This window comes from Nesoenas mayeri, assembly GCF_963082525.1.
Source record: "Nesoenas mayeri genome assembly, chromosome: 2".
Classification (NCBI taxonomy): domain Eukaryota; kingdom Metazoa; phylum Chordata; class Aves; order Columbiformes; family Columbidae; genus Nesoenas; species Nesoenas mayeri.
Window position 1 is genome coordinate 142,992,087 of NC_137543.1, and position 19,772 is coordinate 143,011,858.

Below are 19,772 nucleotides of genomic sequence, written 5' to 3' on the forward strand. Positions count from 1 at the left end.
TGTTTGGCTGGGACTAACTCGCAGGCTTCCAGGCAGCTCTTTGGCATCCCTTGTGAGACAGCACAGGCCTGGTAGTATTCCTGCGGCATGGTTTGGATTCAGCCATCCCCTTTTGAAGGGGATGAGAATTAGCTTAATACTGTGGACTTTGGCAACTCCAAGCCAGTTGGCTTTAGGTCAGGAGAACAGTCCAGGCATGCTTGATGCATTAGACCCCAGTAAGAGGAGCCAGGAACACTGTCCCACACTAGTAGTCACCAGTTTATCTTCTGGGGCCCTGCAGTGATTGCTTGAACTGCTAGGAGAGGACCAGGAGCCAAATGAGCCAGGAGAAAAAGTACTGACCTTCCTCCAACCCATGGAGGTACCTCTTTTTTATTGTAAAGTGTTTCTGGTTTTGCCCTTGTATGAAAGATGGGCATTTGCACGGCCAAGGTTGTATTTTAGCCATCATTTGTAAGTCATGTTGTGCATGATATAACAATTCATAAAGCAGTAGCTGTTTTTCAGAGTAATATTTTTTAAATTTTTACTGTACAGCTGATCTGATATGCAATCAGTAGTATTGCACTGTCAAAAAAATATTAAGACTCTTGATTAAATTGTTCTCCATATGCTTCTGCTTTTGAAAAATAATACTTTCACAAATATGTTCTATGTTGAAAATAAAACTTTTCCAACGAAAAACTGACATTGACTGTACGGCAAAGTTAAATAGGGAGCGCAGTATCTACTGTAACTTCTGATTATGGGCAAAATCAGGTTTAAAAGCAGGGTGCATCATGTCTTTGACTTTTGGAAAATATTAAGGGAGTAATCATGGGAAAGAAATGGACTGAAATTATATTCAGGAGGAAAATAAAACAACATTATCAGCTGAAGTCTCTATTTGCAGAGATAATGTAACCTTCTGGGCAGTTCCTGCTGTCATGGGCTGTCCCTCCACTGCTTGGTTCATGGTTGAAAGCACTGTTTAAGGCTCTAGGGAAAACTCCTTCCCATAACCTGGTACGTGACAGTGCTAACATCCCTACTGACCTACGTAGTTTAATGGAAATGCACAGCAGTTCTTTGAATGTGCGTTCTTTTCTCCTGTAGACAGTCATCTAAAGGGACTGTTTCTGGAGAATTTGTGCTTCAATACAAGAGGTTGTTTTTTATTTTACCAGAGGGAAAGGTAAGTCCTTGATCGCAAGACCAGAACCAGAGTTAAAAAAAGAAAAACATAAAAGGAATGAAAATGAAACTTTAAGTATATTTAAGAGCAGACTCCTTCCCTGGAAGATTTTGCAGAGGCATCTCTCAGCCATGAAGCCTTAGGGGCAGCTCAGCACCATGATGCTTCCTGGGAGGTATGTTTCTTACCAGCCTTTAAGCTACCTTTGAAAGTTGAAGAACTCGGCATGCATATCCTTTTATTCTCTCTTGCTTCTTCTTAGCTGTTAATTGAGCACTTGACATAAACCATGCTGTATCAAGTTACACCGAAGACTCATCTAGCTATTTCCAATAGTAAGCAGTAGCAGAAATAGGGAGAAATATAAACACAAAGCAAGTGTGTAGAGATACTCTCCACAAGACAGTTTATTCTCCATAAGATGTAGCACAAGAACTGCGATGGTGGTACTATATCCAAGGTTTATTTAATGTACGTTCAATGGCTCTCAATGGATTTGGATTCCGAGAACATGTTCTGTCCACTCACATTTTGGGTCCAGTTTTGTCATTCTTTGCACATGTTATTTACTCAACAGAGATACGATTTCCAAATTTACACTGGGATGGTTGAGCTGGCTCCAGTTCATTCTTGAGGACTGACCTTTGAAATCAAAATTCAATAGGAAGGGCACTTCTGCCTTAAGGCATTTGTCTGCATTTTAATTCTGTTTTACCCATTAGTTAGTGTGTTCCTTCTACTTTAAAAAAAGCTTCTTTTTGGTCATCTTGTGAGTGCCCGACAGGTATTCTGCACGTCTTCCAAAGGCTTGTGGACTTCCAAGAGGATCTCTTACTGATGTCAACTACTTGGAGGTGAGGTGCTGCTGCTGGGAGCAGGAGGGTTTCTCTTACACACCAAATTTTAGTGCCATGGGCAACAAACAGATCACATGCTCCCAATTCAGATGCTGAGGTGAGGAACAAGCAGCCCCTTCTGACCATATTCTGCCTGCCTTAGCTCTCATCTGTCAAGTAGGAAAAAAAGCCCCCTTCATCTTGTGCTTCTTATTGTGAAGATAAATTCTGTTTGAAGCTATAGAAAATGCTAGTGATGAGCTTCTCAGAATATTCAAAGGAAAAGTTAATAATAGAGAAGGCCTGAGGCCTGAAAACTCAGGAGTACAAGGAAGAGAAAAAAATACATACAGAACATAGCAGCTCAGTAAACGTTCGTCTGTCTGTGTGCTGAAAAAATGTAGGAGCTCTCTGGAAATCCAAATATGATTATGTAGGTGAAGACAAGGGAATTCAATTAAAGTTGACCAAAAACTTAATTGCTTTATTTTGCAGCCTTGCTAATTTTCTGTCAAAGTAGGCTCTATGTGTAATATATGGTATATATACTGGTATGGTTGTATTTTTTGTCATTCTTTCTGTGCTCATAAGAAAAAAAAAAATCACTAAAGTGTTTGCTATTATTAAAGTTAGTATTTTTTTGTTGTGTTACATTTTCTTGAGCCTATTTACGTGTCTTAATTTGCAAGTAATTTCTCTCCTAATCCACATAAGTAGTGTCGGACTGTGAATTGCGAAGTCCAGTGCCTTTTAGATGGATGAGCGGAGACTGCTGTTGTTTGTGAAGGATCACTGAAAATTCTGTATTATCAGACTAATAAACTCTAACTTCTCTCAGTACGGAAGGAGAATATCAGATATTTGTAGGATGTAGTATTCTGTGATAAATGGTTCTCCAACAGAGAACATGAAATACAAAGATGAGAGTGTGAATAATCCACTCTTCTTGCATTGATAGAAGTTGGGAAAATAGTTTTAAAATAACTTATTTTTAGTCCTTTTTTATGAGCTGTTGTACTGACCTATTTTTTGTACAGTCTTAGAGATGGTAATCTGAAGACCATTCTCTGATTCCCTGTAAACTAGTGCACCTTGCTGGCTAGTAGTTCTGGCTTATCTATTTATTTCAGCAAGGCTTTTTCTATAGTAGTAATACTGAGTTCTTCACAAGGATTTATTGATAATCTTGATAATATTTTATTGTTTGTGCAATTACAAGGATGGATATAGATAACCTCATGGCATGTTTTTATTGTCAGTAGAAAAACAGAAGAACAACAAGAAATTGTAATTGCTTCTCATTGGGGGAAAATCATGCTTAAGAAGAAAGTGGATTGTAACAGTTCATGATAATTCTCCATTACATATAGCCTAATAGCCTATTGTATGGGGAGTTTTCACTAATTGATAGCAGCCTTCCAAACTTCACTGTGGAGTTGCACATGAACAAATACACATTCACTCACATATTGACAGTTGCTTCATGTGGACTCCACAATGGTACTTTCTGTCTTTTGTACTGTAGTACTGGATTGCTTTACTGTATCCTGAGAAACATCACAGATTAATCTAGAATTTAAAAAGTATATGTAATACTTTGCATACTTCATATAAAAATGATGTAGGAGAAGAGTACTGACGCTGGGCCTTCTCCCTTCCAGTAGTTCCAGCTGTGGTAATAATGGTCTGCTGTGGTTTTTATCCCCTGTGCAGAGATGGACATGAATTTGCAAAGCACAGAAGTTTTTTTAAATAAAAACAAAAACAAAAATAAAAAACCCAAAACACATTAAGTGTGTATGTCATACAAAGTTACATTATTTATTTCATTATTTTCTGGGAGAATATGTATTAGCTTGTATATTCAATTTAACAGAATTTTGTATCTGTTCTGCTTTTCCAAAATACAGGCATCTGTTAAATAGAAATGAATTTATACACACAGAAATTGTGTCTGTTGGAACTTGCATAGTAGAAACGGGCCCCAGATGTTACAGTTATGTAAGAACTCAAACCAAAGCCAACTGAAGAGAGCCTTGTGGGCTTCAGATCATGCCAATAAGAACATTTTCAGGAGAATTAACTTCGAAGGAGATTGCAGTAAGCTAACATTGTCTGTAGCTATTTTAAGTATTAAACCAAAATGTATGGATGAAGGGGTGTGCCTTATTCAGTAGGGCTGGAGCTAAATTTGTGCTTTGAAGGGGAAAAATGTGACATGAATTATCTTTAATAAAAAAAGACTTCGTTTAAATGTTAAGCACAACTGTATGTATCTTAAAGCTGTCATTTTTTCTGTTTACTTAAGTAAGTGTTTGTGTGGGGGTGGTTAATTATTGATGTTTTGAGTATGAGATACTTCCTTTGAAGTAGATGTCTTTTCTGCTTTTAAACTGATACAGCATTGCAAAGCTGTTGCTGTGCATTACAAAATAGAAATTAAATTCACAAAGGGAGTTAGGCCCTTGGTGGATTATCTTGTGAGGTTTGGGTGGTGGAGGTTTGTTGCCCCACCACTACCAGCATCCTTTCCCCTGCTTTTGTTCCCTTTAGCTGTTTTGTCTTACTGACCTGGCAGGAAAAAAGGAGACAAAAAGAAAAAACAAAACAAAACGAAACAAAAAACAACAAGCAAGTAGTTTCCTACTGGGCTGGGTGTGTCACTGTCCTCCTGGAGGGGTGTGACGTGCTGGGACCAACAGAGAGGGAAGGAAGGTGCTGCTGGAGTACCAGGGATGGGAGTAGGATTAGAGAGGACCAAGAGCTCCGCTCTCAGCAGTGGTATTTACTTATTTAAACTGTTAGTGTAGCAGTTTCATGTGTTATTTGTATTTTATATGCTGCACTCAGATTCCTGTAAAGTTCCTACATGTCTTCTAGTGCCATCGGGGAACTTAAATTTTCATCCAGCGCTGAAGTTCCTTCTCTGCAGAAGACCTAACCAACACCTAACCCTAAGGCACTGTACTGATCCTGCCTTGTGGACGTGGCAGTAAGGCAGTGTCATGTAAAAGTGGGACTATATTTAGACTGGTGGAATTCCACATTTTTCATTAAATTGATTTTTGGCAAAGCAGTGTGTACTTGAAGTCAAGAAGATCAGCATCTATGAAGATGCAACAGTTTTCTCTCAGATGCAGCTGTAGCTCTTGGGAGTAACAGTTTGCAAGTCAAATTCCTCAAGTTAGCTGGTCAAAAATGAGGAGTATGAAGGTGCAGGTCATGGTAAGCCAGGCACTCTTATTGTGCATTTTAATTGTAAAACATACCTGTGAACCTTTTTATCCCAATACATATCTATCCAAGTCAGCTTGCCTTTATTAAAAAAATAATAAAAATAAAAAAAATAAAATCTTCCTTGTGTGTTATAACCAGTAACCCCACTGATATGAGTACTCACCTGTTTCAAACCTTCACACCTGTTTTGCAATATTTAGGCATTACAGAATTTGGTTCTTTATTGTGTGACAAAATTTTCATTGTGAACCCTGTCCCACTTATAGAAAATAGTTGACTATTTTCACAGCCACAGAGAGAAAAAACAAGAGATTGACTTGATATCTGGTAGTGAAGAAACTTTGGAGGTGAGAGACCCTGTTTGTGTCCCTTACTCAAACTGGGCGGAGTGTACGTGGGCAGTAGTTGGCCATCCTGTAGCTCACCTCCCACTGTGCTGTGTGAGCAGCTGCAATTTTGTCTTTTGCTAGAAGTATCGATCAATTGGCCACTCTTGCAGCATCTCACCTGGGACTCTGCTGCATGAGCGGCCCTACTCAGTTACTGTGTGAAACACTAAACAGAACTGGCCCTTTGGTAAAGATCTGAGAGGGAATTATGAACCTGAGAAACCTTCATGAGCTTTGACATGAGCAAGGGAGCTGAACTCCTGCCAACCGGGTGGTTTTGAGTGTTTTCTGTCGAAAGGCTGTTGCGTCAATTTAGGAAGTCTCGGTTGGGCCTGTTTGCTATTGATTTGTTGACTCTATGTGAGCTTTGACTAATCTATCATCTGTCTTCTCAACAAAAATTTTGTGCATGTCAAAATTCCCATCAACTTTGCCTAGGCGTATGCAGAGTTCTGCTGTCATATCATGTTAAATAAATGAGGGATTTTAATCCCTTGATGTCTTTTGAGAATACTTTGGATCTTGTCAAAGGGGAAAGGAAAATCTTCCAAAGTTGACTCTTGCCAGGTGAAAAGAGATGGTAACATATATAACTTATATGAATAGCAAAGGGATAAATATTCACCTTCAAATAGGAAAAAGGGGATGGCTTAGACCATACTTAACTCAGCCTGAGATCTTTGTATGGGATACTAGGATACCTAAACCTTTGGCTGAGGAATCTCAGAAGCACGAAGTTATCTTTTCAGAAACTGTAACACTAGTGAGGTACCTGATGACTGAATAAAAGTAAATTTGATATCTCAGGTAACTGGAGAAAAACAAACACAGTATCTGCCTTTAAAATGGGAAGAAGAAATAGAAGAATCCTTCTGTATGTATATATTAGATTGACATGTGGATTGACAAGCTTCCATGCATTACCTATTCATACATTTATCCATCAGAAAATGCCACAGAACAGAATCCATAGTGAGGCAGAATTACAATAAATTGCCTTAATTTGTTTGCCATATGCTAAGAGTGCCCACATGTCCACATATGGAACAGCTGATGCACAATAACTTGGTGATGAGAAAAATTACTCATATATCTAAGTCCTTATTATTTCTGAGATATCGACTGTTGTGATCTCTAACAACTCATTTATGATCTGGTTTGTCAAGAAGAACTTTCTTAGGCAAGCACCTATTTTCAATTTAGGATAGAAAGAAGCAGAGTCCAGATGCCTTGGTTTGCTAAACTAAGAAAAACAGAACCAAAAAAACTTCAACATTTACAAGAAAACTTTTGTTAGTGTACTGCTGAGAATGAGTATTTAGTCAGTGCTTCTATTTTCTTATGTGCTTATTGGTATTTATGGTCTATAGTACATTTCATAAGGTTATGTTTACAATTGATTTGAGACTTCTGATGAAAACACTAAATATAGTAGTAACATTTAATGTTAAAGCTACTTCTCTATTAGTGCTATATAAGATTAAAGAATGAAAACTGTAATTATTGTATGAATTGTGTTCCTGTTCTCTTAATAAGGACCTTAGATTTTTCTGTAAGTGGATGAATGTCACTCACTTTTGTTCTAAGGCATCTTAATTTTTTGTAAGGTTATGCACAACAGGCAGCTTTTAACAGACCTGGTACGTCTTGGGTGACACTTCACTCTCTTGGGTAAAAAAGGGCAGAAGTCATCTGTCATTCACTACATACTCATCCTGTGACTGACGACTGCTCAGAAAAAAACAAGTGGTTTCTATTCTATGGCTACAAGAGTGTGGGAGCTTTTGAAACTTAATGATCTGTACCAGGGAATTCCTCTGTTGCTGTTTCTGCATTGAAATCATCTTATTACTGTGTTTTCTAGTACAAAGTTCTTTTGTTTCCATATTGTCATGCCAAAATTTGCCATTGTGACAGCCTGGTCTTGCAAGCTTGGTTTCAGTATTCTGTAAATTGTGCTGCAGGGCAGAAGATAAGCCTCTAAAATCAGAGCTGCCCTGTCCTAACTGCAATATTCCAGCTGGGACTGTGATTATGTATTCTTCAGAGTAGTTCTGACTTGCCCCAAGGTATTTGTGTCACACAGCATGTGTTAAACTTTTTAAGGATGGTAATTTTGCCAAAAACTAGCTCAGTAATTGTGCTATAAAAAAAACCCCTTTATTAATACAGTATTGCATCAGAAATGGCCATACTTCTCACAACCTTCTAAAACTGAATTCACTGAAGTTTACTGTTTTCCTCCTCTGAAAACAGTAGTTGTCAAAAAAAATTATACAAGAAGTTGTCAATGTTCTCTGGATTTTTCTCTGCTGAATCTATTTCAGGTAAATAGAAATATCAATTTCATGAGAAATAAATATTTGGCTATCATTAAAAAAAAACCAACTTATGCAAGGTTTCTACTTATCTGAACTGAACCTAGCATGAATATTGGTTTCTGAAACAGTGGTAAAATTTTAACAATCCTGCATTTTCAGACTTTCCTTGCAAGAAAACAAAAAACCAAAAAAACCCAAAAACAACAACAACAAAAAAAACCTAAAAAACCTGAACAAAACAAACAGCCTAACAAAAAAAACCCTGTTATGCATCAACCAAAAGTTACCTCTAGTGTCAGTGAGTTAGAGTTGTTAAGAATATGGTGCGCAGCTAACATGAATAAATCACATCTTAAGTGATGGAGGGAGGTACGAAGATAACTGACCTTGGTCCACCTTAAAAGTAGCTGTGTGAAAGTATGTGTAGAAACCAGTTAATACAGATGGGAGCCACTCTGAGATCTTTATTAAAAATAAATAAATAAATAAATGTTTTGATTCTTATTGTGACACATGTATGTGGACTCTCCAACTACTGTCAACTTTACAGAGTCTAATTACAAAGTCAGTGTTAAGAGTTTGGCCTTTGGAAATAGGCAACATTTTCAGCTCTCATGGACCTGAGTTTTGACTTCATGGGAATTTGCTTGCCTAGCGCGCCTACTAAAGGCCAGTCTCAAGGCGTAAGCAGAGGTGAAGATTGCCCAGCTCACTGAGCAGCAGGAGCCAAAAAAAAATGTTTGCGCTTGTTGCTATTCTCAGGAGTCACTGCCTCGTCATTTATTATCTCAGCGGTAGCAGGAGCATAAAGCTTCTTCCCCGCACTTTCTTCTCTCTTCATACCATTCCCTGCCTGTTGCTGCCTGTTCCTTCTTCCTCTTTACTACACCTCCAGAAGGCTCTGAGCAATACAGGCATGTATCCTTCATTCTTCTTATTTATATTCAACCTACAGTCTAATTTTAAGCCAGTTGACCCTAATCTTGCAAACTCTTAAACACATTAGGAACAATAATATTCCTGATGATTGTAGTGTACTGGCATGGAAGTACTGCCCTGCTGATGTATCTAACAAGGTTGGTTTTCTGGTTTGTTTTTTGTTTTTTTTTTTTTTTTTAGAATAGTAGTTTATACAAAGAACCGTGATTAAGGTTCATTTGAATGTATCTTCTACCATAATATATCTTCTGCCTTAATTATGATCAAGCATAATTTTCCTTTTCCAGATTTCCAACTTGAATTTAGATTTCCAACTTGAAATACCAGTGCTTAATATCTCTGTTCAAGGGAGGGTGGAAAAAAGAAAGAAAAATATCCATATCCACAAACATTAAGAAATCCGATTATCCAGTGTTCATGTTCAGATACTTCTCCGTTATTTGGTTCTGGCTGCGTAGCCAGTTGTGGTATGTTAAGAGGAGGCCATGCGTGCTGCAAGGCATGCATCTGAGATTAATAAAATGTAGTGTTACTCCAGCAAGCGTGCGGGCTGCGTTCCTAAAGCGACTGACGTCACTGGGAGCACGGAGCCCTCCCACTCCTCCTGGGTAATCGATGGTGACGGGTTCTCTGCTGAGCTGTAACCCAACATCGGGGCTGAATCAGATCAACAGCCGAGAACAGCCACCAGCAAACAGTATCACTCCACATAGACGAAAGCTGGACACTTTAAACCAGGCCTTAGATGGACGAGCATCTCGAACGATGGTTAATGCGGGCTGATTTGCTGAAGTTTTCACTAGTGCGCTGTTTTGCGTTGGAGGTTTTGTTCCTTGTAAGAAGCGTTGCTGCTGCTGGAAGGACTGGCCCACGTGGAGCGAGGCTGACATGCTTGACAGACGCCTGATGTCTCCTCAAACTAAGCACATTACTCCTGGGGTAAGCATATGTTGAAGGAGTGCAGGCCAGATGCTGGGGAGGCCTTTAATTTTACAATGCATTGTACAGGCTGGCTTGCAAGTTAATTACAGTTAAACTGTTTCACTTTGCTCTCATCTAGCCAAGCGCAAATGTTGTTGAGAAACATGCCATCCTTTTTATGGAAGTTCAAATTACATTTTTGAGCTTCCTTTTTTCAAATGTACTAGCTTGCTGTCCCATTGAAAAGCTGCAAAAAACTAGATTTGAGGGTATGGGAAAGCACTGACAGGTGGCTGTTGCTGAGAGTGCTTCTGTCTATAATCCTATTAAAATAGTTAAAATTAAGTAGCTTGCTGTTCTGCGTTTTGGGGGACTGTGCGAAATTGTTTTTGTGTTAATATGAGAGCAATGGGACTCTCTGCTGGCAGTAGTTAGAAGTACATTCTCTTTACAGACGCAAATGTTACACTCTCTATTAATTTTTGGTTTGGTTAGGATGTAACATGCTCATGAGTTTTGATTTGGCAGCATTTGACTAGGTATGTGTATCCTGCAGCCAGAGACCTAAAGTAGCAGATATGCCGCTACAGCTGTGCTCATGAAATAAAATCTAAGTAATGACCATTTTTTCCTAAGCTCTAATTGTATACGTTTTATTTTTTACACTGTAGAAAACAAAAAAATGAAGATTAAAAAAATAAAATTAACATAGGCATAAATTTCAGCCAAATGTTTGGTTTAAACTTGCTCCTTCCTATAACCTTTATAAGAGATTTTAATGTAGTTGCAGTGAAAGAAGTGTACCAGAGGCATGATAGTAGCTTTCCAGAGTTATTCTGAGAAAACCCAGGGACAGTGTCTTTTGTAACAGCTGTTCCACAGCTTTCTTCTAGAAGGAAAACAGCTTTGGATCATTCCTATTCCTGGATTATTTAGGGATCTCCACATAGGAAGCTGAGTAGTTATTGCTAAGATCCATTCTGTCCTTCTCTCATGGACAACTTTACTCAAATTAGAATGTGCTTGTATGTTTGTGAGGGGAATAATGCAACAATGGGTCTTACAGGGAGTGTGCCATGAAGTAGGAAGGTATACGATTATTATATACAACTCCTCTGGACTTTTTTCAGCATGGATGTTCAGAGCAGCAGAAATCAGCTACTAGTAGAATCACAGAATCATTTAGGTTGGAAAAGACTGTTAAGATCAAGTCCAACCATAGCTATAGCTGCCTTTAGCCTTTTCTTATGTAAATAATGCAGTTAAAAGCTTAAAAAATTAAGTTTCAGTATACATATTTTCGAAGCAGTTCTTAAGAGCTCTGAAGAATTACTGTATTTTGGACTTCTCTGACAATCACAATATATTTTTTAAATGGGGAAAAAATTAGAGAATAACTTTTTTGATGCGTAAAGAGTGTAAAATTAAAAAAGAATCAGCTGGAAAATATTCTTTTCCTAAAAAGAGAAGCTATCTGATATTAGAACACAGCACAAAAAATGCCCACTTTTCCCTGCAGCATTTTTATCTTTCTGTCTACTGGTCATCAAATAATGTCATCAAGGGGAAGGTGAGTTTGATTTATCTGGGCTATAAAGTAAAATGTAGAAGTCCAAGCCCTGTTTGGTGGAGTCATAGAGGTCCTGGTTGATGGAGGAAGAAGTTACTGGAGATCACAGGGAGCCATGCTTTGGATGTACAGCTCTTGTGAATTGAGAAGCAGCACCAAAGCAGGACAGGTGAAGGAAACAAATAAAATTTGGCTGAGGGGATTCAGCCGTGTATATTACGTGGATTTCTGAACATTTGATCAACCCTTCAAAGTTATGGTTGATGACCATTCTTTTCATGTTTCCTCAGTTTCTATCCTAGTTTCTAGATGAGGGAAAGAAGACCATTTGACTTTGCTAATGTGATTTTCACTGTAGTCACTTCTTGTTCAGACGCATTTTACAGGGAGCTCGGTTTGTAAATTAGCTTGTTTTTAGTGGTACTAGTCCTCAAACGTTATCTGATTTTAAAAGGAATTGTTTAAATGGCTGAAAGTAATGAGAAGATTGTGAAGATTAAAAAGAGAGAGCTTCAGAACTTTCATATTTCTGGGCATGTGTAATTAAGTAAATTGGCTATTGATTATAGTCTCTTAATGACAGATGTTGCACCAAAAGTGGATACAAATTACATAATTGAACAGAAAATCAGATAACCATTCAATGGGAACATTTTTATAAATTGCCAAATTAAAGGATGTCCCTTGTAACAAGTTGACCCCTGAGGTATTCAAGTAAATTAAAATATTAGAGTAGAATGGCATAAAATAATACTTATTGCCTAATGAGTGATACGTTTTTCACCACCAGCACAGTTCTTGTGACATAGAAATTCTTCAGTATGGAAAGTCCGTTAAGTGGCAGAAAGTGTAAGTACATCAGGCACAGTAATTCCTTCCAGTCTCCTGAGGCTGCCATTTTGTCCTTACCTCACCCACTATGCAGAGAAGTGACATCCTGCCTTTTGCCAATTTACCCACATCTGCCTGAATTTATGTTTTTAGCATCAGTGGAAGATATAATTGCGGCTCTTATTATTTATTCTGTCTTCAAATTGCAGCGGACCAGCCTAGGAATTAATACACTTTAAAGGGTGAATTCTGCTATTTGCTTCTCAGGGTGGATGGTGTGGAAGTGCAGCATAAAATGGAGTAAAAGGAAGGTAGGTAAAGTGCCTTGAAACTTCCATTGCATTCAGATACCCATTTTCCTAGAATCAGAGAATAGCTTGGGTGGGAAGGGACCTTCAAAGCTCATCTAGTCCAACCCCCTGCAATGAGCAGAGACATCTTCAACTAGATCAGGTTGCTCAGAGCCCCGTCCAGCCTGGCCTTGGATGTTTCCAGGGATGTAGGCTATTAAACCACTGGAATGGTTGTTTTTGTTTGGTTGGGTTTTTTTGCTATGGGCCAAAATACAGAAGATGTAACAATTTTGAAAGTAAGTTTTCTAATTACATATGCATGTATGACTTTATACAATTTTTTAGTTACTGATCCTTTGTTATAAGTACGGTATTTTTATGCACCACTGGTGGTGCGTGTACACTGCATGAAAGCCTGTGGTTTATATCATACTTGCTACTGCTTAATAACAGCAACAAATGTTCTCTGAAAAAAGTAGTTTGAAAATTCTCCATAGTCACTGACAGACTAAATGTTTACATTGCTGCTCATGCCATCATCTTATATTTAAGCAAGCTGCTGAGTATTAAAGCGTGTGGACAATCTTTGTATAACAGCTCTGATTTTACAGGTTGATTTCCTAAAACAAAATTTATGCAATCCCACTTTCCATCTGTTAGTTGTGCTTCTCAGTAACTTCAATCCAATGGCCAATTTAAATCAGTCTTGCACTCAGTAGCACTGAGTGTTTATAACAGACCTTTTTGTGGGCTGGACAGGGCAGTTAAAGCCATTTGCTCAACACGCCAGCGTGTGAGAGTCAAGGCACCCTCTGGACTGCTCTGGCATCCGAAATCCAGCATCCAGCCAGCCGATGAGCAGGAGTTTAACTCCAGAGCTGCTGAAACAAATGCTGCCTGTCGTTCAACCAGCAACTCGCAGAAAGGGAAGGGAGGTTTGGGAAGGGGAATCGAGGGTGCAGAGCATGTGGTGTGTAGGGAAAAGGAGAGAGAGCTGAAGGTATTGTGGAGGTGTGTGTGGGAAACCAGGCTTCGTTACTTCTGCTGTTCACAAAACAACTTGTTTTTCTTCTGCTCATCATTAATGATCCACTGCATTTTGCACTGTTTTAGTGGATATAAATTTCTGGGTTTTTTTCTGAATGTTTTGGAGCTCCTGAAAGGATGCTGACAGATCGATGACTTAGAATATTTGTCCCTTAAAATTATTAGGTTGTTAGTTAATGATATTAGTAGAATATTAGCATCAGAAAAAAAGATCATTTTAAAGCTCTGCTAGTAATTCTAGGTATAAAAGCTAAATTTCACTTCGAGTTGGCTCATGCTGACCAAAGGCTGTTGGTGGAAACACTGCTCACAATTGTAACAGCTGTAATGTAACTTAATGTCTTCTCAGTTTGCTGAAGTCCTCAGTCAAGTATGTATTATAATTTCTGTGTAATTCAGCACAGTCTTGTAAGTGCACAGTTCAGCAGCCTGGTTCATCACAGTAGAGTTTCTTTGAGAATCGGTGTGACCTAGACATGCTTGGGCTTTACCTGTTTCCTTTTATCATGAGCCTTATGACTGGGAGGCTGGACTAGATGACCTTTAAAGGTGTCTTCCAACCTAAACTCTTCTATGATTCTATGATTTTGCTTATTCATTTAAGCACTGTTCAGTGACTGCTTTTTATTTGAAAGTTTCTGGTTGTTTCTTTTTATGTCATTCACATATACTTTACCATTGTACGATAATAAAATAAGCATATCTTTCTTGCCTTTTAATAAGGTAACAATGAAACAATTATTTTCAAATCATAGCATTATTTGAAAGAGTAATCTCTTCAGTATTTGCTCTCTAGAAACTAGTGAATGAATATATGTAAGGCATTGGAAAGAGTAATGTTTCAACTTTTTAAATACTGCCTTTCAGCAATATTTCCAGTTCATTTTGGAAACAGGGTCACGTTGGTACATAAGTAATGGGTTAATCCTTAATTATATAATACTTTCCGTAGCTTATGTCATGATGGAACGCTAGAAAAGTAATTTTAAAACTAACCACTTTGATAACATTCTGCCAAATTCAAAGTAAATCAGTGAGTTCCCAGAACATGATGATATTTTCTGGCTGAATGTTGTCTGGCTGAATATTTTCTGTCAAGAAAATGTGATCAGCTTCTATCGCTGTGCTTTCACATGGATCTCCCAACCTCATTAGAATTTGTATAGACTTAAACAAAGCAACTTGCATCCTAATAACGAAAGTCTTTAATTTTTAAGAGAAGCTTAAGGTGTCTGAACCAAACTGCTCGAGTGAATAATTTCCTTCTTAAATTTTTAAAGCAACTTTCTGCATTGATGCTGGCTTATTGTAAATCTGTTATTGAGTTCCCATCATGGACAACATAACATACAACTTAGGTTCAGTGTTATGAATTTAGGAGAGGAGAAATTCTTGTACCTTGGAATTCAAAATACTGTCTTTATAGGTCACTACCATATTAAGATCAACAATTATGGATTTGATCAGAATTCTTACATTGTTTACTTATTTCATCATGGTAAATTGATTGTCTAGTAAATGTTTTGTATTTAGGAGGAGTTTCTCAGTGACTTCAGAAATCCTCATCCAACTCACCTTAGTATCATGGATTTGAACCTGAAAGTTAGTGGGGGTGACTGCTGAATCACACACACAGGTTCCCCTTTGAAGCTCTAACCAGGATGTAGACAATGCAGATTCCGACAGAGAAGGCAAACCTGGCACAGACACGCACTTTGAGGTGCGCTCTTTGGTTTGATGCACAAGCTTTCGGTGTTGTCAGCACCAGGGAAACAGGCTCTTCAGAGCATTCTTTTTATGAACACCAATTGCAAATCATAGCAAGAGGGAGAGGAAAAAGTCTGCTAAACAGAAAAACTTAATTGAAAAAAAAACCAAACATTTTTGCACCAATCTAGGAGAATATAATTGGGAAAATATGTATCATTTCAGTGAGAGAAGACCTTTCCACTCTGCCTTAAGTATTCATGTTCTTACTCTCTGCTAACAAGATTCTGCTAATTTGAACAGACAAGCAAGGTTGATTAAAATTATCTTACCTTCATGCTGCATCTCATCAGGGCAGTTCTGCAAATGTTGCTGTAACACGTTGCATTAGTTCTCTGTGACGACCAACTTATTGTATGTATTTTATCCCTTCCATTGCAAAATACTGACTCTGCTTAGCTAACACACTGGTTATTCTGTCTGCATTTTCACCACGGTGCCCTGAGAGTCAGTAGCCGGGGTTACACATCTGGCTCCCTGCTCATTACACTAAAGTATGTTTCTGCAGTGCCAGAGTGACACCCATCCCCACAGGTGAGAGAGGCCATTACAACAGCACACGTGCTGCCTAAATTCCACTTAACTCCTATTCTGAGCTCTGAAGTGGGTCTCAAGTGATACATAGTCCTTTCTGCAGACACAAGTTTTCCAGCTTTGATATTTCACCAGAATTCATTTCACTGGGGCTTGTTAAACTGTACAAGCCAGTCTTCACCAAAAGTTAAACATAATTAATAAAGCTTTAATATTGCCAAAAATGCAAACATCAGAAATATTAGACTCTTCAAACACAGTAAAAATGGGAAATGGGAACTGAGATTTGAAGAAGTGATGAGGCCAAAGAAACCACAACATTTGATGAGAACCAATAACTTAAACTGATGGAATTGTGGAAGAACGACTTGTGCCAAAAATGCATAAACAAAGGCAAAATGTGTCAAAAAGCCTCCAGTGGCCTGCTGTTGTGGTTCTGCCGCTCAGACGTTGTGTTTGTTTCTGAAATGAGAACAGAATTTAGAGGTATCAATAGCTCAAGTTTTACAATTACTTTTGTAAATGTGATTTTGAGATGTGGTTGGACTTGTATTATACATGAATTATAACCTCATTTTTAAACCAAAACAGTTGTAAAGGACAAAGGGCTTGAACCTCTCCTTTGTGAAGTGTCAGTTGATAAGTCAGTGTCCTGAGTATGGGGATTGCACAGCAATAGTACCCAGAGGACAACCTGTGACTCGGGCACTGTTTTCAGAACTTTGCTGTGGCCAGAGGTGGTTAATATCCCTGGTTGTTCATGGTAGCCCTGTATGCAGCTACAAGCCAAAGTTACTCCTCAGCCACCTGCTCTGGAGCAGCAACTGGCCATCATTGAGCTGCTCTTGGCACTTGAAACATTTCAGTGCACCCAGAAGCAGACATGTGCCGAGTGTGGGAGTTAAAAGCCTTTCGCTGAGATTAAATCCCAGTGTTTATTTAATGTAGCTTTCAGTGTAGCAGAATGTAGTGGTGACATTATGGAGTTAAAATAGTAAGTTTTCAGTGGAAAGCTGTATTTTTTAAGGAACATCAGCCATCACAGGCTGTTTTTCCAGGGTTGTGTAAGTTTTATATATTCTGCTTCAAGATCTTAGTTTTACCTGTGAAGATGGGTTCTATTATTGTTCTTGTGCTCAAAAGCACATTTCCCTTCTTGCAATTAATAAATATGGCAAAATGAACATTATATTTGTTTTATTCTTCAGGGTATTATGTATTTTAAATATGGTTGTTGGAGACAACTTTTTTCAACCACTTAAAGATCAGACAAAATTTACAGCTGTTTCAGAAATGTTTGCCTGCACATTCAGTTGCAAGTGACTTGCACGAGCATCTTAGACCAGCAATGGCATGTTGAACACTTGACTTGTCCTTTCCATCTGTATCCTCATTCTCTGTGCTTCACTGCTGCAAGGCTTCAATCTTACCCATGCCTCCGCATTACATTAAAAAAAATAAAAAATAAATCTTGCCCATGCATGGGAACAAGTGAGCAGATCTTCCAACTTTATAGACTATAAAGTCTATGAAGCACCTCTCCAATATCTGAATTATGCAGAAGATCCATAATACAACAGGTATTTATATTAAGTGTTCATAATACAAATGGCTTCAAACCTTTGCTATGTTTCTGACACTCATTGTGACTTGGGCTAAATGTTTTAACATCTGACTGGAAGGAGATCGACAGCTTGTTGTTTCTGTGACACTGTGAGAACATACTCATGTTATCTTTCAATGCAGGAGGAGATAGCATGTGCCTCTAATGTACGCATCTTTGCAAGTTGAGAAGTTTAGTTTGCTGTTAGTGTTATCACTGCTGTGTCCTGAAATAGAAAACTGCAGGCAGATTGGATTGTGTCAGAGAATGGTAACCATAATAACCAATAACAATCTGTAAATGATAAGCAGCTTTAGTGTTTAAAAATAGAATTTAGATAGCATTCCAACAGTTCCATGAGCATACTTTCAGATTTTATTTTATTATTCATTCATTTTACGCTTGTTTTTGAGATTTAAGATGTGACATTAATCTTAAGGAATTGTTTCATTATTGCATCTTGAATTAGTTGACATTGCTTTATTATATACCTAAATTTAATCTCATAGAATAAAATGTTACTTATCAACCCTCTTTCAGATGTACACCATCTGTAAAGAACTACAAATATCCTACATGATATATGGTATTTTATGTAAGGAATGGACTTTTATCTCTAGATTTAAAACCAATATATTCAGAAAACAAATACAAAGTCTACTGGGGATGAACACGGAGCATCCTGATGGTTTGGAATCTGCACCATGTTCTGGGATACTGCCCAGCATTTCTGCTGACATGAAAATTAAAACAAACAAAACCCTTTTAACTTGACCCAAAATATGCTGGTTTTCGGGGGTGCTTTAAAAAGTAAGGAAGGTGTCATTCAAAAGAAGTGAAGGAGGAGGTCCAAATCATGTCCTGGCCCCTCCATCTCACTTCTTCCCTCCCTCCCACCAACATCCAGACTAGGGTGTTTAGCAGGAGTTGGGGAAGCTGAAACTCAGCTGTCACAAAACTCAGTCTATGAGCAGCACGGTGCTATGACCAAGCTGTCCACTCTTCTGGGTTAGCTTGTTTGCAGTCCCCGTTGCTGAGGTAGTTCTATCATGTTCATAAAGTACCTGGATGTTTCTTAGAACACAGTCTTACTTGCCAGTTGCTCCTGACTGCCGGGACACTGTGGTTACCATCACGCTGCATACAGGGAGTAACAATGGTAATGAGAAGAACTCTTGCAGGGCAATAACATTCCTAGAGGTGTAGGCAAGCCATGGTTTATGCTGCTGGAAGCGTAGTGCCCACAGTTATCCTGACCACCATGGGAGAAATGGGAGAGCTAAAATTCGTAGGAAAAACTGAAAAATTACTTGCTAATCACAATTTTGCCAGCTAAGTAACACCATTAATCAATTGTTTAGTGCTGGTGTGGGATAGAATAGTGTGGATGATAGGTGATTAAAATGAAATAGCTCTTGCTCTTTGGCCTCATATGTGAAACGGGATAAGTTCTTCAGAATTTTTGCAACAGGTAAATGAAAAATGTAAATAGAAGCATTGCTGAAGTTCCCTTAAGAATGAAACACTTCTGTTTATAAGAGACAATTCTTGTTCCTAGCTGTGCAAAAGAGTTACCAGCTATTGACATTCTTCACTGGTGTTTGAATTTGAATCTGAATTACGTAATAGAGAGTCAATTGCTTTCCATTAGAGTTTCTGAAGAAAAAAAAGTCATTACTGTTGGATGCAAGTTGAAAGGTTCTTGTTTATCAAGGAAGGTCTGTTTAGTCTATTAACCTTGACAACCATGTCAGCAGCTTTTTCTGTTTGTTTTCCCAAAGGCATTATGTTGAAGTAGTATGATACACGAAGTTATTTATAGTGTAGACAATTCATAGCTATGCTTAAAAGACATGGGTCAGGGTTTAAATACCAGAGTTAAATGCTAACCTTCTAGAAAATTTGAAAAGTTAATATGCTCAATCTTTGAAAATTAAAATGGAGAGATGGAAACACTAAAATAACGTGAATCAGATATTTTTGTATGAATTTATTATGGTTTCACAGAGTGGTTGAGGTAGGAAGGCATCTCTGAGCTAGTCTGGTCACCAGCTCAGAGCACCAGATGGCTTTTGAATATCTCCAAGGAAGGAGACTCCACAACATCCCTGGCAATCTGTGCCAGTGGTCGGTCACCCTCACAGTAAAACAAACAAAACAAAACAAAACAAACCCCAGCACCACCAACAAAAATACTTATGTTTAAGTGATTTTCCTGTATTTCAATCCATGCTCACTGCTTCTTGCCCTTTCACTGGGAACCACTGAGAAGAGTCTGGCTTTGTCTTCTTTACTCCCTCCCATCAG

At 38.3% G+C, this 19,772-nt stretch overlaps 1 protein-coding gene across 5 annotated transcripts in view; it reads left to right on the top strand.

Moving 5' to 3' along the window:
- CACNB2 (calcium voltage-gated channel auxiliary subunit beta 2) overlaps positions 1-19,772 on the top strand; it is a gene marked incomplete at both ends in the record, with an annotated part of 243,853 nt that overhangs the window by 117,436 nt on the left and 106,645 nt on the right. Inside the window, one exon of one of the 5 annotated variants that reach the window (XM_080364261.1) lies at positions 9,788-9,838. The exons of the other annotated variants lie outside the window; for them this stretch is intronic. Within the exon in view, the coding sequence (XP_080220387.1) occupies positions 9,788-9,838 (51 nt within the window). Of the gene's footprint in view, positions 1-9,787; positions 9,839-19,772 lie in introns of those variants that run through there. 5 annotated transcript variants of the gene reach the window in all.